This window comes from Cupressus sempervirens, chromosome 3 (assembly GCF_028749045.1).
Source record: "Cupressus sempervirens isolate cs-2001-9-10 chromosome 3, ASM2874904v1, whole genome shotgun sequence".
Taxonomy (NCBI): domain Eukaryota; kingdom Viridiplantae; phylum Streptophyta; class Pinopsida; order Cupressales; family Cupressaceae; genus Cupressus; species Cupressus sempervirens.
The window spans coordinates 473,524,961-473,548,441 of record NC_143120.1 but is presented as its reverse complement, the minus strand read 5'-3'; the positions used below and the strand labels follow the sequence as shown (position 1 = coordinate 473,548,441).

The 23,481-nt window shown below is 35.4% G+C and overlaps 1 protein-coding gene across 1 annotated transcript in view; it reads right to left on the bottom strand.

Annotated features, from left to right (window-relative positions):
- MTR4 (RNA helicase, ATP-dependent, SK12/DOB1 protein) overlaps positions 1-21,222 on the bottom strand; it is a 134,978-nt gene extending 113,756 nt beyond the window's left edge. The window contains exon 1 of the mRNA XM_089820382.1: positions 20,820-21,222. Coding sequence (XP_089676508.1) covers positions 20,820-21,071 — 252 coding nt within the window. The 5' untranslated portion in view covers positions 21,072-21,222. The remainder of the gene's footprint in view (positions 1-20,819) is intronic.
- Positions 21,223-23,481: the final 2,259 nt, after the last annotated feature.

Genomic DNA, 23,481 nt, shown 5'->3' with positions numbered 1-23,481 from the left:
CAGAAATCACCAACAAGATACCCGTCTATTCTTGTTTCCGCCATAGTCTCAGAACCTCACTATTCTGTAACCCGAGTTTGTCTATTTGCCTTGTATCCTATTATATCCATCTCAAATTCTTCTTTTGCAAATACGTTTAACACCCTACTAAGATCCATCGTCCATTCTGCAAAACATTATCACCTGCAACATCATTCCTGCCTAGTGCGATATCATACCTCTGAGCTTACACGAGATCAATCTTGCACATCACTAAACAACGGATTCAGCGGGTATTTGAAGAGTTCACAAAGCAAGGCACACAGTAATCCGTAGCCAAGTAAGGATGTGCTAAATCGTTTTTAACTTCTTTCACTCACGTTTTCTTGTCTTTTTTGGGTCGGGTTGATGCAAAATGTAAGAGTTGTGTGCACAGAATAGAGTCCTGATGTTTACCTTGTGCTCAGAATATTAGAAAATGCCAACATTGTTTGTTTACATGATTATTAATAAAGTAGTTGATGATTATGATAGAAGCCGATAAAGGAAGTAATAAAACTTTATGTTCTCATCTTATTCATTGTCTAATATTACCGATTGCCATCACTTAATTCAAAAATACTTTGAATACAGACTATACCTTTATCAAACCACGTATGTCCTAAATCTATAGATTTTGTCATGAAAAGCTATGTTCTCAAACAAACAAACAGTAATAATGATCAACTATGAACACCAAGGAAATTTTGAGAATGTAGAGTCTTAATTTTATGAATACGTATAAGATGTAACGGTTCAGGGACCAAGGAGACACCGATCTAAAGATCTGTTGATGGTTAGTGAGTGCAATGAGTTGTTCTTTTCTTGTTTGCAAGTTGGATATAATATGAGTTCATCTGCTGTATCTGTGTGTATTGAGAATTTGTTTTTCAAGGATATAGATATTGAAAATTGGTTGAAGATATAAGCGTAGGAGACAAGTAAAAATGTTGCCGAATTTAGAATGGCCAATCGTGTTTTTCTTTGTAATGCAACTGTTGAATCAAGAATGTTCAATGTGTCTCTTTTTCATTAATATAATTGCAGACTGAATCGGGGTGGTCAGTAAAAGAATTCTAGTTCTTGGAAAACTGCCTTAAACCATAAATGTTTCTTTATTCATAAGAAAGTATTAAACATGTATAAAAGATATGGATATGCAATGAAAAACTGTGATTAACTAATTCAGTTCAGAATGTATTACAAACATTCATACCCTGCAAGAGTGAATTTATTAATATTAAACAAGCACCTGGAAATCACGGGCTTGGAGGCCTGATGAGGTTGAGGGGGCGTGAGGAAAGATTCATCAACAATAAGAACCAGAAATATCAGTTATGACATTTTAATATATATCATTTAATATGAATTAATAATAGCTCATGCATATTCCTGTTATGATGATCTCCTGCTGCCAAGTCGTATGGCGTTTTATATATCATGATGCCCAGTGAATGGTAAGATGTTCCCTCTCAATTCCGGGTAGGGAGGGCCTTTATCGTTAGAGATCATGTGGGGATATATATATTGTGGTCCGAGGTTGGGTGGTAAAGCCCCTGGCAATGTTTCACCTCTCTCAAGATATCAAATATGCGTCAAACAAAGATAAGCCATGAAATCAATTGTTTATCGAAAACAGGTATTATCATTTTTGTTTATGAAAAGGTAAGATTAAATTGAGGTATTTCATTGTTATCATCATTTTACTTCATATAAATGAATATTGAATATAAGTAATTATCTAATCTTGAGAAATTGTCACAGATAAGCAAACGGAAGGAAAAGAAATCCGAAGCGCTAATTGATTGCGTGACAGTTGGAACCTTAAATTGATATGGTGGTATTGGAAGCCCTAACTGAATCCGTGGTATCGAAAACCCTACTTGAATCCGTGGTTGCAAAAGCCCTAAATTGAATCCGTCGTCGTGGAAACCCTAGATAAAATCTGTTATCGCGGAAGCCCTAAATTGAATCCGTGGTCGCGGAAGCCCTAAGTGGTAAAGCAGTACCAGAAGCCCTAAATAAACCGATGTAATTGATGCCCTAATTGGTAAGATGATATGTGATGCCCTAATTTAAGTTATATTGGTATTTAGTAGTATTCATCAAATGATTTTTTGAGATAGCAGTCGATTTGAGAAATTGTTATAGTATATTTGTGGACTAACTCGAGTGGTTGCAGAAGCATAATTAGATGAATTTCAGTCTCAGTTTTTCCGAGGTATGTGATTTCAATTTTTGAAGTAATTTCATTAAAAAATATTTCAAGTATTTAGTTAAGAAATTTTGTTTAACTGACTTTAACGGTAATCTTCTTCACATAAACATGAATGATGTAACTGCCTTCTTATGAAGTCGAAGTTAAAACTGTATTCTGTGCTTATAATAGATGTTAAAATTAGACCCGGGAAAACCAGTTGTTACAATATTATTTGTGGTTTCTCATTCTTTTGTAACTGTCTCTTCTCAAAGTCACTTTTTTTCTGTGCGGATATTTTTGTTTTAATGGATGGGTGTTACCGTCAAGCAGAGAAGAGGATCTCTAAATTGTCGATTGGTGATGTCAGATATTGATCGTATATTCAAGTTATATATTTGATGTGTTTCCAAGCATGTTTAAGACTTCTTCGGATGTCCTCCTGTCATTACTTTCTTTCTGACATTTGAGCCTTTTCTTTCTTACCATTTTCTTTTCCCGTCAACTACCGTGAAAAGCAAGGTTCACTTTTCTGCACATTCCATTCTCTTCCCTATAAGGCTGCATTTTTACAGGGCAGTTGATTGGCTTGAGCAAACAACAGAGCTAAGCAGAATACCGATACTGTTGAACAGATCTATGCATTGTTAAAAGGCTGCCAAAGGGCTCCCAAGAGCTGCAAAATATCTACATTGAAGTATCTTATCTCATTATGTGATATATGAGCTTTTGTTATGTTATGGTCTGCAGCTTGTTGCGGTATGATGAATTCAGTTTAAGAAACACTTGGTCATTTGCCTGGAGAAATCATCACATATGAATATGTGCAGGCCCTCAAAAATCAGATTGAATGTTCCTTATTAGAAGTGTAATTTGTTGTCACATGTGTCTTCAGTTAGCAGAATGTTTGAGGCTTTTAAGATTCTTGTATGTTTTATGTGAGATACTTTGCTGCTTTGGTCATGAGAGGTCATTACATGCACATACCAGAGAAAATTCTGCACTTCATCATGCTGATTCGGTCAGTAGAAGTTTATTCAAAATTTGATAGACTCTGGAGGCTGGTAATTATCTGTTCCTGTATTTAACTAGGCATACTGTAATTGAGAAAGAATCTCTTGGAATTGCAATGAAGAACTTATCTAGAATCCCACGGACATGTGGTGGTCTGCTTCTCTGTGTAGGGCATTTTCTGTTTTCTGCAGCTTCAGTTGTTGTGGCAAGGAATATTTGAGTTACATGGCATTCTGGATGGGACAATGGGGTGATGAGATATTATGTGCAAAGTCATGCAGACTGTATGGGAACACTACTTGCAGTCAAGGAACTGAATTGATAATACATATCTTCATTAAAGAAGTAATGATACTCAAAGGGAGACTATTCGGATGCAGAGGGAGGTTACGTGAAAGAGGGAGATGTCTTATTCTTTGCAAGCTTATGCGGCAGTGTGACTGCTAAAGCTCCTCTTTTGGTCAACTTGGAATCAGCTCTGCATTGCAGTGAATGCTACACCTGATGAGAGGGAGTCTCTTTTGAAAGAGAATCTCATCCATTCTTATACATGCTGCTAATGAGCTCTTCTCCATGAAGGAGAAGTTCAATGTGAAAACCCTTTTTAGTGAATTCCTCTCTGTGAAAGAAGTTAGAGGTGAAATCCCTTGTGAATGAGTTCTTCTCTGTGAGAGAAGTTCGAGGTGAAATCCCTTGTTCCACCCTCTACGAGTAGGTATGGTGGATCCACCCTCTATGAGTAGGCATGGTGGAAATACATTCTTCTCTGGGAGAATGTCTGAGGTGAAAGCCCTTATTCCACCCTCTGCGAGTTATGGTGGACAACCCTTTGCGAGTAGGCATAGTGGAAATGCATTCTTCTCTAGAAGTTTGAGGTGAAGCCCTCGTTCCAACCTCCGTGAGTTGGTATGGTGGAACACCCTCTGGACGTAGGCATGGTGGAAGTCATGTGCGTGAATCCACAACTTCAAATTTTATGTGTTTATGATGGATAATGTTATGCTGAGATAACAGTGTTTTAATAAGAATCTATCTTATGAGAATTTATTATTGGCATCTTTGGTTGCAGCTACATGTGCCTGCCATACTAAAGATCTCTCTCTTGCTAAGTGGGAGTGTTTCAGAGTGTAGCTGCGATAGCGATCTTTATTTCTGATTTTGCTAAATGTTGAAATTGGGATCATACCTTTGTATTGCGCCAACGGCTAAAAGAAGATATTTATGATAATATTTCCATCATATTAAGTTAGCACAATATGGCATTCAACATGTGCTAAGTGTTTTATTATATGAAGAGACATACAACATGTGAAAAGTCATGTGTTTGGAAATATGAAGACACTTGTTTTTGGAAATTGAAGAGACCTCAGGTTGTGATATGAAGAGTCTCTCTATTCAGTATATAATATTTATGTATGATTGCTTTGTGTGATAATGTACTATATCAAGTGAAAGCAATTCATTTTTAATAAAAGATATTTTTAACTGGTGCGGCTTGGTTTTTCCCTTCAAGTTGAAGGATTTCCCCAGGATAAGTTATTGTGTTTGTATGTGCCTCTTTTGCTTACTGATATCTATCATTATTTTTGGGCATATCATTAACAGAATGGATATAATATTAAATAATGTTAGTCTCCCCATCAAAAGAGGAGGATTTGGGATCCACAATTGATAATGATAAGTTGATATAAAGTTACATATTTTCTGATTTGTATATGGCATTATGAACAAAAAACAATGATATTCAATTTCATTAGTTTTGAAATTCAATCTTTCATTGCCTGCTTTACGTTACATTCATGAAACATGAAATGCTCGATCTCATTTATGTTTGTATTTATTAATTACATTTAGAATTCGGTTAAATTGTTGTAGCGAAGCTTATATTACTATTAAAATGAAACATAAAAACTGTTTGGTCTGTGACAGAAGGAAAAGCAGAGATTTCTCTTTATTTAGCTTGAAGTAACAAGATCAGTGTTCTTTCCCTAGTAACTAGTTTTACGAATTTTTCAGCAGTCTTTAGTCTCACAATTATATCTAGAGCAATTGGATTTCATATATTCTTTTGGTCTATTCCGATTTTTAGCTATGCTACTGTGATCAAAATATACTCATGCACTTGTTACCGAGAAATATACTCGTGTGCTCTCTAAATTCATTTTTCATATGATTCATTTTTTTTTTTTTTTTTTTTTTTAGATATGCAATTTCTAATTTGCCAAGATCTTGTAAGTCAAGTCCAAGTCAAAATATTAGGCGTTTTAGCCGAGTCTGAGACTTAGAACCATGCTTAGATGTTTAAATAATGATTACTAAGTAGTTTTTACTTTTCAACTTCTACCTTGTGACTTGGCCACCAATAGAAAATACTTGTGCAATATACGTTGACAACTAATCTGATAAGGTATCCAACAAAAAATAGGAAACTACAATCTACTGGTAGAAATTATTAATCATAAATCAAATTAAACATGCAGCTGTTTAAGTGGTTGGTTACTTCGGGCCATTTGGGGAGTTGCATTTAACAGTGCCTTTCAGTAAATTTATAATTTGAGCAAATGCGTTATGGATGGTGAGACTGTAATTCTGGTGTTTATTTCTATATGATGTTTTACAAGTGTTATCACAAAGGAAACAGTGCTAGACTGTATAGAAGAAAATGAGTAAGTTAACCTAAGATACCGGTGCATCCAGGAAATGACTGGATGCTGGTTCTAGTCCTTTCGAATGCGTGGATGTGTTTGGATGCTGCACTGGTGCTCACAGGAAGCTCGTCCAACGCCTGCAGATGTGCACGGGATGCATTTGAGAACATCCAGAGAGAATTCAGACAGCATCCGGGCACATCTAGATGTTAATTCTGTAACTTTGATAATAATACTGGTCTGATTGTAGATCGTTCAAGATCTAATAAAGCATGAAGTTCCTTATGAAAGGATTGGCCTCTTATATAATCTAACCTAATTGGCATCTATCTTGGGAAGATATTATTATGTTCTTTTGCATAGTTTTAGTTGGTATCTTTACTAACTAATTATATTTCCTTGAAGATGCCGATCTTGGAAAGATAATCCTTACTTTATATTGGGCCGACTTGGGAGGAGTCATGTCCTTTCTAAGCACACGCCTCTTGAGTGTAATATAAAGATGAGGTAAGAATGAGGATAGAGGACACACAAGATACAATTAAGTCTGCTCCTCTACATTACTGCCTTGAATGATTTATTGCAGGGATAAGAATATTTCTAGAATAATTAGTATATTATTAGTTACACTTCATATACAGGCCTGTACATTTAAGACCATCTTCAGCAATATAGAAAGGTATTATCTCAGTCTGATTTATAGCAGAATTTGCAGACACTTTACATGGTATTAGAGCTCCGGTAGTCGAGCCTTAGCTCTGCAAATTGACAATCAGATTTAAAATATCTAGCAACACTTTCTACCTTCAATGGCAAGCACAATTAGACCCGAAGATAGGTTTGATGCAAAAGAACACTTCGTTGCTTGGATATTCAGAATTATGATGATTCTTGAAGACAATGACGTAATACAGTTTGTTGATAAAGAATCCAAGTGACCTAATGCTGATCCTCGTTAAACTATTTGGATTAAAGGAAACAAGAAAGTCATACAAATCATATTAGATGGGGTTAAAAATGAAATAGTACCTATACTAATGAAACATCAAACATCATTTGATACAATGAATGCATTATTAATGCATATGAGGCTAACAATGCGACTAGAACCCTTCCACTAAAAAGGCAACTAAATCATAGACAGATAAAGAAGGGAGAATCTATGAATTCATACTTCCTAAGGGTGGCTAGTCTAATAGATGAACTTGCAAGTATAGGGACCATAATTGAAGACAAAAAGCTAACACTTATGGCTATAGATGGGTTATCAGATTCATGGGAAACATTCTCACAAGGAGTGAGTGCTAGAGACAATCTTCCAGACTTCAATAGACTCAAGGAGATAGACTCAAGGAGATTGCCCTAAAGAAGAATCTAGAAAACTTAAGAAAGGAGGAAAACTGAAAACTAAAGATGAAGAACTTCATGTTTTTAACACAAATTCCTATAAAGGTAAGAAGAAGCACTTCAAGAAGAAGAAGGGTAATCAAAGAAATGACAAACCTAAAAAATATTTATCCAAAATAAAATGCTTCAAATGTGAAAAATTTGGACACTATTGATCTAATTGCCCTGAGAATAATAAGCAGCAAGTAAACTGTACAAATGTTACCAAGAAAGAAGAAAACTATGATCCTAAAAATCGTGTATTGTCTTCTGCACTATCAAATGAAGTATCAAGCAAAGCATGGGTAATTGATAGTGGATCATCTCGACACATTACAGGATACAAAGAAGTACTAGATTCAATATCAAAAGAAGTTGATGGCAAAGTTACCATCAGTGATAATTCCTCTCATTTAGTCAAAGGAATTGGGAATTGCACCTTCAAACTGAAGTCAAGTATTTCTCTACATCTCAAAAGAGTACTCTATGTACCAAGAGTAAAGAGGAATTTAATGTCTGTTACAACACTTGAAGAAAATGGACATAATGTTGCATTCATGGACGGTAAAGTAATGACCTGGTCTAAGAACTCTTCATTTAAGAAATCAAAGTTGATTGGTCAAAGAAAGAGATTCTTGTATAAATTAAATACAAAACCTAGTCAACCTAGTCAAGCCTTAATTCATGAAGTTGTTAATATAAACGAAATATGGCACAGAAGGTTAGGACATCTAAATTTCAAAGCCTTATTGACTATGGAGAAGATGGTTACTCTTTTACCTAAGTTGAATAAAGATCATTCAAGCATATGCAAAGGATGTGCTCTGGGTAAGAACACCAAAAGTCCATTTCATGATAGCACTAGCAAAGCTAACAATGTTTTGGAATTAGTCCACTCAGATTTATGTGGACCTATGTATGTTCCTTCTCTTGGAGGATTCTAGTACTATATACTTTGTATAGATGACTTCTCTAGGAAAACTTGGATTTACTTCTTAAAAGGTAAAGAATCAGAAGAAATCCTTAAGAGATTTTAAAAATTCAAAAGCTTAACTAAAAACTTATCAGGACACAGAATTAAAACTCTTAAGACTGATAATGGAGGAGAATATACTTCAGACGTGTTTAAAGATTTTTGTAAAGATGCAGGAATTAAGAAGGAGTATATTGTTCCTAATAACCCACAGCAAAACAGGGTAGCAAAAAGGAAGAATAGAACAATTATAGAAACAGCAAGCGCTATGATATTTGACCAAAATTTAGAATATTATCTTTGGGCAGAAGCCTCTTGTACTGCTACCTATATTCAAAACAGAAGACCTCACTCCCACCTTAGAGATAAAACTCTTGAAGGAATCTTTTCTAAGGTTAAACCTAATATAAGCCATCCTAGGATATTTGGGTGCCCAATATATATATACATGTTCCAAAAGAAAAGAGCACTAAGTTAGAACCCTCCGGGTGGAAAGGTATTTTTGTCAGGTATAGTGAAACATCTAAAGCATATAGAATTTCATACCTGGTCAAAAAAACATTGAGCTTAGTAGAGATGTAATATTTGAAGAAGATTTAGCATTCATAAGAGCCCTTAGTTCAGAAGAAAACCATGAATCTAAGTTTCAGAGGGAGAACATTGAAAAAATTGAAGATGAAATTCAAAATCTTAATCTTGAGGAAACTCAAAATTCTAAGAAAAGACCACTTTGGGCTATTAAGACTGTAGAGGAAGCACAAGACTTCACTACACCATCTAGAACCTTCTGAGAAAGCAAAAGACCTGAAAGATTTTCTAGTTATGCAGCAAACACGAGTGATTTATCTAAATCAGAACCAACCAATGTTTCAGAGGATATTAAACATTAAGCTAGGAAGGATGCTATGACGAAAGAATACCAATCCATTATTAAGAATGATGTTTGGGAAATTGTTCCAAGGCCTGAAGGAAAATTTGTTGTTTCTACTAAGTGGATATTTAAAATCAAGCATGTTGCTAACAATAGCATTGAAAACTATAAAGCTAGATTTGTAGCTAGGGGATTCTCTTAGAAGGAGGGAATTGATTATGAAGAAACCTTTGCTCCAATTACCAGATACACCTCTGTTAGGGCAGTCCCAGCTATTGCAGTATCAAAAGGATGGAAAGTACATCAAATGGATGTGAAAACAGCGTTTTTGAATGGAAAGATTACAAACGAGGTATATTTGGAACAACCTGAAGGATTTGAAACTCATAACCCTAAAGTCTTTGTTTGCAGGCTCAAGAAAGCTCTGTATGGGCTTAAACAGGCTCCAAGGGTATGGTATGAAAGAATTGATAGGTATCTCTCCAATTTAGGATTCTCTAAGAATGAAGCTGATCCAAATCTCTATTATAAAAAGGATAAAGAAGATATGATAATAATGATACTATATGTTGATGATTTACTAATAACAGGTGATGATCATCTTATAGATCAATGCAAGAAAGATCTAATCAGAGAATTTGAAATGAAAGATTTAGGAGTCCACTATTTCCTAAGACTGAAAGTATGGTAGAATTCTGACGGCATCATACTTAATCAAGGAAAGTATACATTAGACATCTTGAAGAGATTTGGAATGTGGAATTGCAGGCCTATGTCTTCTCCAATGAAGACTAATCTACATAAACTTAAGGAAGCAGCAGCAGAATCACCCTCCATAGATTTTAATCTTTACAGACAGATGATTGGGACTCTTATGTACTTGGTAAATACAAGACTTGATATTTGCTATGTTGTTAATGCTTTAAGTCAGTTAATGTGTGAGCCAAAGGAGATTCACCTAGTTGCAGTCAAACACATCATGAGATACTTATAAGGCACTCTTAACCTTGGGCTCAAGTATGAGAAAGTTGACTTGGACCTACATGGGTACACAGACTTAGATTAGGTTGGAAGTGTTATTGATAGGAAAAGCACTTCAGGATGTTGTTTCAATTTAGGCTTAGCCATGATATCTTGGATATGCAGAAAGCAAGCATCAGTAGCACAAAGTTCCACAGAAGTTGAATACATTGTTGCAGCAATGGCCTCTCAGGAAGTAGGTTGGCTTAGAAAGTTACTTGTGGGATTATTTGGTCAACCCATGAATCCTACTATTACTCATTGTGATAATCAGAGTTCCATCAAGCTTTTTGTGAGTCCAATTTTCCATGATAGGTCCAAGCACATTGAAATTTCTTACCATTATGTAAGAGATATGGTAGACAGGAATATTGTAAAATTAGAATACATTTGAACTGCAGATCACACAGCAGATATTCTTACCAAACCTCTCTCTCGAGTGAAGATAGATCACTTCAGGAAAAGACTTGGTATGGTTCAATTGTAATACATTTGTATTCTTTAATTATTAATATTTTTGAATTAAATTTATTATTGTCAGGCTATTGACTGTTATGGTTGACTGTTATGGGCTTCACCATTTGTATTCATTATCTATGAAGTGACGATCTTTGAGATAATGAACACTTGTATAAAAGACATTATGAGAGATGACGATCTATTAGATAATGTACTAAACAGTAGAGAACTATTGTCACATCTAGATGAGTTCAAAATCACATTGTGACGTAGCCATTTCTATGCCTATGAGTCACAACTTGGATAAAGGAAGAATTTAATCATTCTCCGGATTTTATCCTATGTACTGGTAGATCTGAACTCAGGATATTGTGATATATGCCTGCCAGTACCTATGAGTCACAACTTGGATAAATGAAGAATTTAATCATTCTCTAGATTTTATCCTATATATTGCATTCCATGCAATACTATTATCACAATTTTAAGTGATAAGTCATATCACAAGTATAGCAATATGACACAATATCATGTGTTTAATGATATCACATGCTTAGAAGATTCAAATAGATATAGAGTATCAATCTATGCTTATTCGTCTTAATTGATGGTGTTAGATATGTTATCTCTCAGTATGATTATCAAGTTAAGAGCGAGTGTTAATTCTGTAACTTTGATAATAATATTGCTCTGATTGTAAATCATTCAAGATCTAATAAAGCATGAAGTTCCTTATGAAAGGATTGGCCTCTTATATAATCTAACCTAATCGGCGTCTATCTTGGGAAGATATTATAATGTTCTTTTGCATAGTTTTAGTTAGTATCTTTACTAACTAATTTGTCATGTCCCCATTTTTGGTGACAGTTCGATTTAATTAATTTAATTAATCTGGTTGTCTAAAATAATGAATATTTTAAGGACGACTAATTAATTATTTTAATTAAATAAATAAATATTAAAAGATAACTTTATATTTAATAAAGTGACTTGGATTATAAAAATATTTAATAAAGTCACTTGAGGGATAAGATCAAAAATGTTCTAGAAGTCTCTGGAGAGGATGGAGAGAAAAGAATAAATAGGCACCCCGGGGCTCCATTCGAATCAAGCAGTTGTTTATCTCTTTTTTTATTTCAGATTGTGATTCAATCACGGGTACATTGTGGAACCTAGGGTTTCTACAATTGTCACAACTGGCCGTTGAGAACGATAACTCTCAATCGGTACGCAATTTTGAGGGTGTGAAATATCATCTGAATTATTGCAGATTGGAGGTGACATTCAGTCATTTCATCAGGGCATCTATTTGTGGATTAAGGCCAATTTGTGGTTCTTGCATCGCTATCCTTTGAAGGATCTGATTCAGGTCAAGGGCAGAATTGAGGAATTAGGTATCAGGACAAGTTTCAGAAGAAGTTCGGTTGCTAATTAAGAAGGGTTTTAACTAAGCGATTATCGAGTTGAGGAAGCAGCCAAGTTTGACGAATTTTCGCGGACAACTCCAGAACTTCCGAAGCTGAAATCACCATTAGCAGACGGGCAACATTTCTCAATCACGCTCCATATCACGCACGACTCAGGGCACAAGGTTTTTAATATCAGGTGGATCAGATCTGGTCTGTCAAGCTCCAGCTCCAATCACAAGTTGCGGAATCCTGTTAACTCACACACAATATCCTGCGGCAGCAAAAAGTCTGATGAGAGCAGATATAACTTGGATCCAACGGCTTGAGAACCATATAGCAAATCCGACAGATTGCGGATACCAAGTTGGAAACAGGTCAGGGCGAGTTAAAGAAGTTGGAATCCTCCAAATCGCAAAGGCCGCCCTCATTAGCAGTGTTACGGGTTCATCATGTAAGATGCACATACGTATTGTTGGTGTATTGGATTCCAAAGGGCCGGAATCATCTCTTAGCGAAAAGATTGGGAATGGGACTTTCACACGGGTGACTCCACACGGTGGCAACTGTATCGCGCAGCATACCACTGTTCCGAACCCTACACAATTTAAGGTGGATATTTGGCAAGTTCAATTCTGATTCGGGTTTTAGTCTGGAAGTAACCATCCATAACCGCAGGTCGAATCAACAGCTCTGTTACGGTTTGCAAAGAGCATACAGATTCCAATATTTTAGTTGGTCATGTGACAAAGACAGGAGATATAGCTGGGCCACGCATTTTAGAGCATATTGTGGATGTAGTTTATACATGACGGGAGATGACTTATCATCAAATCGCCTTTGAGAGCTGTCAAAAATCGTTTTGGGTCAATTGATGAGATGGAAGTATTGGAAATGACAACGAATGGTTTGTAGTCTTTATGAATCCAAGTAAGCTTTATCTTGCAGAATGGGGGTCATTGAGCCATTCGAAATGTTGTGGATGGGCCTCTAAAAGTTACTGCTTAATGGGTGATACGCCGTCTGGGGGAACTTGAATATGCAGATGGTGCTATCTATATGGAAAACGACACAGTTGTTAAAAGTGGAAGTGTTGGAGGTTTGGCGGAGTATAAACTTCAGGTCAATTTTGCTTGAACATTACAGAGGCTGACCAGATTTAGAACCAGCTAGCATCGGCACCAACATTGGAAAATTGTGACAGAAGAGTGGTCAAATTGGTGGGCACCAGCCTATGTTTTCTAGATAGAGTATGTCCGGTATGTTTAGATTCATCGGCTTGAGGAACAGTGATGGTTGGGGTTGAAGCAGAAAAAACAAAGTCTCAATCAGTATTTCAATATCGATTCTTCTCTTGCCAGGTGCATCTAATTAACTATAGCATTTGCAAGTTGTTTAATTTAGCAAATAAAGTTGGCATTTGATAAATTGTTGTACCTCAGTTGGGGTAATTTTAGTAGTTCTTCAAATCAGAACCATTTACTTGTATCAGAGTTTGATTGCTAATTGTTTGACGAAATGTCAAACCCTTGAAGTTTTAGTATTTTGGTGATAATCCTGCCGGGGATATCTCAGTGGTATCAGAGCGTGTTTGCAAATTATTTGACGAATTGCCACAGTACAATATCGGGATTAGTGCCCTTTATAGTAAGGGTTATTTCAGTGGTATCAGAGCGGTTTTCTTGCCATCCTGTGGGGTGAGAACCGACTTACATGAGTAATCAGCACTCTACTTCAACCAAGATGTACAGGTACAACACAAAGTCTCCAAGGACACAATCTCGGACAAGTAATAGACACAGTATTCAGAGTCGGAATTGTGGAAAGGAGGACTATTCAGGCATTCAGGATGAGCTCAGAAAAATCAAACATAACATGTCTGAACTGTTGGTTAAGCACCACCATATGATTGACAGGCTGTCCGTCCCAGCTAAGGTGAATAAATCAACTGGATTTCGTTTTGTCAAATCTTCTCACAAAGCGTTGACTGATACAATGAGAGATGTTACTAGGAACCTTAATGAGGAATTCGAGGAACAAGTGTGCAACCAGTCAGAGGCTTCAGTTCGGTCACAGGAAGAAGTGGTGAAGGATATTACGCTGATGGATAGTAACTGTCAACTTGATACTTCAATTGAGACAGTTGTATACAGGTTTCCCAAGGGTGATGTCTCAGATACTCAAAGTGGTTTGGTTCCGACAGTCAATGTTTACAGTGAAGTGAGTTCAGATGATGATAAGGATGTTGATGGTGAGGTACCAGGTAGAGATGAGAAAACACGGCGTATTCATGATTTTGCTGAGAGAGAGTACCAGGCTCAGTTAGATGCTTCGTCACATGAGGATGAGAATGGCAGTACTTCACATGATTTGTCCAACCAGCTGAAGGTAAGCAAAGATAGTATTGTGTCTTCTTTATCTCATCATGACAGGATGCGGGAGATGATAGAAGAGCACATCCAGATGATTCAGTTACAAGGAAGACATAAGGGAGTTCAGGCAAATTCTTCTTGCTGTGACTTACATGCAATTGGTGAAGGAATGGGAAAGATGAAGTTGAGCTATTTACATCTTCTATCAGACCGTGACCATCTTCTTAGCCTTACCAAAGATTATTCAGATGCCTTGAGGGGGAAGGAGGAGGAAGTTGTCAAGCTTTCTTGCGAGCTTGAAGACACTCGAGCAACTTTGGCATTACTGGACTGGGAGAAACATGGGAATGAGCATGGCATGGAGCTAAGCTTAATTTCATCTGGCACGTCTGACACTCAGTTTTCTGCAGTAGGCTGTTCATATGTGGTTGCTGATAATGAGAAGACGATATCAAACAGATATATGAAGTTAGCTGGTATTGGTCACATTACTCAGGTAAGTAGTTTGCTTGAGTTACCAGTTGTTTCTTGCATATGGATTCGGGAATGTTTCAGCAGCATTTGGGATTCCGTCAACCGAAGATCTTTAGCACTTTATGATAGCCATGATTGTTTGAGTACTATCATGGATTTGATTAGCAGAATACACGGTGTTGTTTTTCCTTGTGCCAGCAGCTTATCCGATATGGGTATTAGTTTTTATGCACCGTTGTTGGGCTTGGTTCATATATGCAGACAACCGTTCTTGCTGGAAGGTGTTGAAGATTTTTCATATTTGACAGTGTGTACAGATGAATCCCAGGATCGTTTCGACCTTGATAACATCCAGGAGGATGAAGTGAACAGTTTTGTAGACTCAGCTTCCTTGACAAATTCTTTGGGTACAGGGGAGTTTAACAGCAGTTCTATAGATTTTGACACTCCGGATGAGGATATGAGTTTTGGAGAGGATTCACAAGATATGGATGACAATATTCTGGAAACCAGTAACTTTGAAGATACTCCTTTAGACAATATGACAGAGAAGGTTTGTGGAAGACAGTTTAGCCAGAGCCATCATGTGATTAGCCAGTTGAAAGTTAGTGAACAAGACATTGCTATCGCTTGTGAGCATTTTGATACTGCTCGTCAGTTGTTGACCGTTACTGGTTGGGGTACTTCTATGATAGATGAGTCCAGCGGTGGTTATTTTTCTTTGGCAGAGATTCATGCCTTGAGTGAAGCTGTTCGGATTTTGAAGCAGGATTATTTACGATTGGTAGCTGACCGTGATCACTTGGTTGAGTGGCGTGAAGAAGAGGTGAGCGAGCTTTCCCAGGAGCTCATAGCGACTACTGAGGTTTTAGAGGACACACAGCGAGATCTACAAAAGTCGCAACTTCAGTTAAAAGAGGTGACCGTGGAGTTGGAGCATTTGCGGTCAAAACCAGCCCCAAACCCAGTTCATTTGTCTGTTGAGATGGTTGATGGTAAGTACACTTCCGCAGTTGCTACTAAGGAGCATATTGTTGAGGCTGACACACATATTCAGGATTTGGTAGTAGCTGGTCCTAATGAGTTTGGGATACCAGTCTCAGATAGTTGATAGTGTGGTACAGTTGAATACGCCACCCTTACAGGAGGACCCGTTGTGGTGTAAAGGGGAGTATGTAAATGTTTCTTCATATAATTTTTACTGCACTGAATCGTTTATGGAGTATTTGTTGGACAGTGCATGTGTTCATTTGGACTCGCATGAAGTGACAGAAGGTGTTCTCATCCATGATACTAGTGTTATTTGCAAATTGGTTGAGAAGATTATAGGGGTCCTTTCTACTATGCTACCTCACGGGGATTTCGAGGAGGGGTTTGTTGAGCAGAGTGCACAGGGACCTATCCGACCTACAGTCACTCGGAGTCAGAGATTGGAGCCATATGTTGATCACCAGTTCAGTGATGATGAGCTAGCAGCAGAATTTGGAGGTTCTTACCGGCATTATACGGTAGGGTACGCTCATCATTTTTCTTTTGACACAAGGATAGAAGATTTTATTTCACGCAAATGTAGATTGGCTCCAGTTTCTTACCATCCATTAGGGGATAGATTGGCACCATCTTTTGAAAATAAAATTGGTAGTAGCAAGTTACTCAGCCTGCAGCATCGACACACCCGGAGCAGTTTTTCAGAGATTGGATTTGATGGCAATGATTCAGGTACCTATGGCTGTTGTCATATCTACAATGCAGTTGGGTGCAGGTGTCTTTTTGACAGGGGCTTGAGTTTTGATAGAGTTGATGTTTCAGTTGGCTTGAGTTCCGCAGAATGTTTTCTTCTACCGGCATCTACAGTTGGTTTTCAAATGATTTCATCAGAAGTGTCAATTGTTTGGATGTTGAGTACAGTTTCTCAGTTACTAGTATTGATGATTTCTCCACAGGAGTATGATGCGGATTGGGATGATACACAGATTTACATTTGGGATCCAGGCAGACTGATTGGTTCATGGTTCAGCCATTGCTTGGGGACAAGCAATTTCAGGAAGGGCGGACTATCATGTCCCCATTTTTGGTGACAGTTCGATTTAATTAATTTAATTAATCTGGTTGTCTAAAATAATGAATATTTTAAGGACGACTAATTAATTATTTTAATTAAATAAATAAATATTAAAAGATAACTTTATATTTAATAAAGTGACTTGGATTATAAAAATATTTAATAAAGTCACTTGAGGGATAAGATCAAAAATGTTCTAGAAGTCTCTGGAGAGGATGGAGAGAAAAGAATAAATAGGCACCCCGGGGCTCCATTCGAATCAAGCAGTTGTTTATCTCTCTTTTGATTTCAGATTGTGATTCAATCACGGGTGCATTGTGGAACCTAGGGTTTCTACAATTGTCACAACTGGTCGTTGAGAACGATAACTCTCAATCGGTACGCAATTTTGAGGGTGTGAAATATCATCTGAATTATTGCAGATTGGAGGTGACATTCAATCATTTCATCAGGGCATCTATTTGTGGATTAAGGCCAATTTGTGATTCTTGCATCACTATCCTTTGAAGGATCTGATTCAAGTCAAGGGCAGAATTGAGGAATTAGGTATCGGGACAAGTTTCAGAAGAAGTTCGGTTGCTAATTAAGAAGGGTTTTAACTAAGCGATTATCGAGTTGAGGAAGCAGCCAAGTTTGACGAATTTTCACGGACAACTCCAGAACTTCCGAAGCTGAAATCACCATTAGCAGACGGGCAACATTTCTCAATCACGCTCCATATCACGCACGACTCAGGGCACAAGGTTTTTAATATCAGGTGGATCAAATCTGGTCTGTCAAGCTCCAGCTCCAATCACAAGTTGCAGAATCCTGTTAACTCGCACACAATATCCTGCGGCAGCAAAAAGTCTGATGAGAGCAGATATAACTTGGATCCAACGGCTTGAGAACCATATAGCAAATCCGACAGATTGCGGATACCAAGTTGGAAACAGGTCAACGCGAGTTAAAGAAGTTGGAATCCTCCAAATCGCAAAGGCCGCCCTCATTAGCAGTGTTACGGGTTCATCATGTAAGATGCACATACGTATTGTTGGTGTATTGGATTCCAAAGGGCCGGAATCATCTCTTAGCGAAAAGATTGGGAATGGGACTTTCACACGGGTGACTCCACACGGTGGCAACTGTATCGCGCAACATACCACTGTTCTGAACCCTACACAATTTAAGGTGGATATTTGGCAAGTTCAATTCTGATTCGGGTTTTAGTCTGGAAGTAACCATCCATAACCGCAGGTCGGATCAACAGCTCTGTTACGGTTTGCAAAGAGCATACAGATTCCAATATTTTAGTTGGTCATGTGACAAAGACAGGAGATATAGCTGGGCCACGCATTTTAGAGCATATTGTGGATGTAGTTTTATACATGACGGGAGATGACTTATCATCAAATCGCCTTTGAGAGCTGTCAAAAATCGTTTTGGGTCAATTGATGAGATGGGAGTATTGGAAATGACAACGAATGGTTTGTAGTCTTTATGAATCCAAGTAAGCTTTATCTTGCCAGAATGGGGGTCATTGAGCCATTCGAAATGTTGTGGATGGGCCTCTAAAAGTTACTGCTTAATGGGTGATACGCCGTCTGGGGGAACTTGAATATGCAGATGGTGCTATCTATATGGAAAACGACACAGTTGTTAAAAGTGGAAGTGCTGGAGGTTTGGCGGAGTATAAACTTCAGGTCAATTTTGCTTGAACATTACAGAGGCTGACCAGATTTAGAACCAGCTAGCATCGGCACCAACATTGGAAAATTGTGACAGAAGAGTGGTCAAATTGGTGGGCACCAGCCTATGTTTTCTAGATAGAGTATGTCCGGTATGTTTAGATTCATCGGCTTGAGGAACAGTGATGGTTGGGGTTGAAGCAGAAAAAACAAAGTCTCAATCAGTATTTCAGTATCGATTCTTCTCTTGCCAAGTGCATCTAATTAACTATAGCATTTGCAAGTTGTTTAATTTAGCAAATAAAGTTGGCATTTGATAAATTGTTGTACCTCAGTTGGGGTAATTTTAGTAGTTCTTCAAATCAGAACCATTTACTTGTATCAGAGTTTGATTGCTAATTGTTTGACGAAATGTCAAACCCTTGAAGTTTTAGTATTTTGGTGATAATCCTGCCGGGGATATCTCAGTGGTATCAGAGCGTGTTTGCAAATTATTTGACAAATTGCCACAGTACAATATCGGGATTAGTGCCCTTTATAGTAAGGGTTATTTCATAATTATATTGCCTTGAAGACACCAATCTTGGCAAGATAATCCCTACTTTATATTGGGCCGACTTGGGAGGAGTCATGTCCTTTCTAAGGACATGCCTCTTGAATGTAATATAAAGATAAGGTAAAAATGAGGATAGAGGACACACAAGATACAATTAAATCTGCTCCTCTACATTACTGCCTTGTATGATTTATTGCAGGGATAAGAATATTTCCAGAATAATTATTATATTATTAGTTACACTTCATATACAGGTTTGTACATTTAAGACCATCTTCAGCAATATAGAAAGGCATTATCTCAGTCTGATTTATAGCAGAATTTGCAGAAACTTTACACTAGAGAACATCCGGACTTTTTCAACGTCCAGTCACTTAAGTGAATTTAAAATTAAAAAAACATGTGTTTAATTGATTTTTTTCATTATATTTTTGCTCCTTTTTGCCCATGCATCTAGCACAAGTGGAACCATGTTTGGTTCAAATGAACTTGCAAGTCTTGCAGCAGAAGAAGATGATGAGAATGCGGATTTTTGTGAGAATCCTTATGATTCTAATTGACTGAATTTGATTTGTGAATCTTGAGCCTTGACTCTTCATTGATCAACATTGAATCATGAACTATCTTTTGATTTTGTAATTCAAATTACATTGGAATCTTGAACTTGAGTAATCTACTAAATTAGACTATTAGTTATTAACTTATATTACTGTTATTTCAATTTGAACTATCAAAGGTGAAGTATCATGCTATGGAATGGTTTATTTTTGTATATTTCTTGCATTTCTTTGCATACATAAATTATAGTAGGTAGATAGATACATACATACATATATATTTAGAAAAATTATATATGGACACACCCAAACACATCCAAAATCCTTTAAAAAATAAAAATAAAAAAATTGCGCATCAGCACCCCGCACCCGCATCAGCATCAGAACTAGCATCGGTAACTTAGAAGTTAACCATCAGTCAGTGGTTTCAAAAAATTTATGTGATCTTCATTGTTTCCTACTATATCAGGCATGCATAATAATTTTTTGTAAGTTCCTTTATTCTACTTACGTTCAATGTGTCTGAGTTAATTTCAACAGAACAATCATTAAACATCATGATTTTCATTTGGACAATTACTAGGTTTTACAAGTTTTACTTTGCCTGGCCAAATACTACTGCAATTAAGGTTGATGAATATTTGACTCGTGACTCAAAATACATCAATTTACAAAAAAAGTTCAAGTAGAATCCTATACAAGCTCAACAAAAGGAAGAACCAAAAACAGAATAGAAAACAGCAGGAGCCACAAAGGTGGAGACAGTAGTGAGTAGGTTATCACAAAGGGTAGAGATGTTGATAAAATAGCTAGTTAAAAAAACCTGAATGCTATCATTCAATCAAGTACAAAATTTGAAATTCAAATTCAGTATCTAGGCATGAGGCATTATTCCACCTATCACTAAGCTTAACTACTGGATACTGTCACTCATTACATATACCTGATGTCCTGTAATATTATTTTCTGCATGCCATAATCTTACTGGGAAGTACGACAAGTGAATCTTAAATATCACATGAAAGCCTAGAAGAATAATTATCAATTTTAATTCTTGCCACTCGATTATTCCAAACAAAAAATCTTGTCCTGGTAATTTCAAAATTGCAATGCTAACAGAGGATAGTAAAGATGCAAACCAGAACAGACTCGCCGTGCTCCAAGCACTGGATAGCTTCACTCTGGAAGGGGTCGAGCTTGAAAGAATAGTCCTTGGCAGGCTTTGAAGAAGTGGGTACCTTGGGCAAGGGTATATAACCTTCTGGGTAGGAAACGTCGTGGAGACAAGCGACAGTGCCCTCCTGTTCATGCTGTTGCTCTTCTTCTTGGTGCTTCTTGTGCAGAGGACTGGTGAGGAGATCATCCTCCGCTTTTCTCTTGACAGCCATCATGTTAGGTATGTGGAAATGCAGGTTGCTGATGCAATCCTCTAACGAACTTCTGCCCGTGCCCTAATAACTTCTTACTCCGATTGCATACCAGCTTGAGAGCACACTCCGTGTTGAAAGAGGTTTTTCTTTTAGCTTCAATCGTCCTAAACTTAGAATTTCTATTTTGTTATATTTTTATTTTATATTTTATGAGAAAAATACTTGTAGAACTTATATGCACTAAATTCAGTATTAATGTTTTTTAAATGTTTGAGTTTTATTGATATTATATTAATTAGGTGAAATTTGTATATATTTTTAAAATTCATTATTATTTTCTTAAATTTGTGTTTTTTTAGTACTTGTAGGTTAATTATACTTTTCAGATTTTATGTTTTAACAAGTGATTAAATTTTTTGGTTTCTAAGACTTAAAAATTAATTAATTTTAAATTTTTCTATGGAACGAATTTTTGATTGTTAACATTACAATTTTAAGAAATTATTTTCCTAAGATTTGATTGGTTGAATTCATATAGCTCGAGTGGATTGTAAAACAAAAAAATTTTAAGAATTAGTTTTTATTAAGGTGATTCATTAATGTTTAATACTTTTTTAATGTAAATGATTTGATTTTTTTTAAATCATTTTAATATTGTAATTTTTTATAATATAATATTTGTCATTCAATTAAAAATACTAAAAATATCTTTCATATATTATATAATATTTTAAGAAATAATATTATATATTATTATTATAGAAATATTATTATTTTCATAGTTTAATATATTTATAATATAATATTATGAAATGACATAGATACAATAGAACACATATATTAATAATTATATTTATAAATAAAATTATAATTATAATTAATATCATTATAGAAAAATATAATTATCTAATATTTTTATTAATTAAAATATTTTATAAACTATATTAAATTTATTAAAATAAAATTATTTTTATATTAAAGCTAAAGGCAAGTACTAATCCACAATATGCACTTGTTTAATCTTTGTTTTGTGATTTTTGTAATTTTGTCATGTGTAGATTATATATAATAGAAATTTTATTATATAATATTACTTAAGTGAAACATATATGTCATGTTTATTTATTTTAATTTGTGATATCAATTTTTTTTAATAATTTTTCTTATACACACACATATATATATTTCATAATGCCTGGATTTTATTGATATAATATTATAAGAATGATATTTTATATTTATATTTTTCTTTCTTTTTCAAAATTTAGATTTGTAATGATAAATTTGTATTTTTATTTATTGATTGGTCCAATCCTAGCCATAGCCTAAAATACTTGTCCTGCAAGGAGGACTCGTAACAGACTGTCTACCCTTTTTAAACCCGTGAGTATTTTGTGTGTATGTTGTTTTGTGAGTCTTTGATGAATTTTCTATTAATTAAGTCTAATTAAAAGATTAAATTAATGATTTAATTTAATGAAAAATTATTATGTCATTTTAATATTTAATTATATTTAATTAATTGAGAAATGAATTAAATAAAAAGAATTGAATTTGAAGATAATAGCTATAAGATTAAATTTAGAACGTGATAATATTTATTTTATTTAATAATAATATATTTAGAGTTCATTTTTAAATAAATGCTAAATATTATTGTTATTTAAGTTAGTAAATATTTATCAAATTAAACGTTCAAAAAATATATTAAAAGGAGAAAGATATTAAATTATGAAAAAGATTTAAGTTCGCATGAATGAGTTTAAAATATAGGAAATTAATTAAAAAGATAAATTATGTGAACTTAGCAAAGATATTTAATAAAGTGTGCATGTGATTTAAAAATTAATAAATTAAATAAAGCGAAGTCTAGTGGAAAATTAAATAAAGTAAATTTAATAATTCACTTAAAGTGCATGAAAGAACAATAAAATAATATTTTAATTTAAAAAAAAATTAATTGTGCATGAAAGAATTAATTAAATAAAATAATTATAATTTTATAGTTGTGGAGACAAAAACCCTAAAAGGTAATTAGATTCTATATTAGAGGGTTTCGGGTCATTATTGCACACATAGGTTTTAGGGAACACACTTTTGGAAGGGAAACAAAGAAATCTTTGAAAAGTTTTGAAGGGCTTGGATTAGCAAGGGTTTCACCAGATTGTTAGCATCAGATCAAGGTAGGGTTTGTGAACCATTGTAGAAATACTTTTGGATCTCTGTCTTCTTCATGCTTGTTGAAAATTGTTTCTCAAATTTTATTGTCTCAATCTTGCCATCCTTCGTTCTGGATCTTTTACTATTCGATTTCATCTGTGAATCCCGGGTTGAAACAACTATTTAGAAAACCTTGTTTCTACAATTGAAAGAAATTAGTATTAAATCGAAATTTGGATTTGAATTAAATTTGGAAGCTAGAAATTTAATC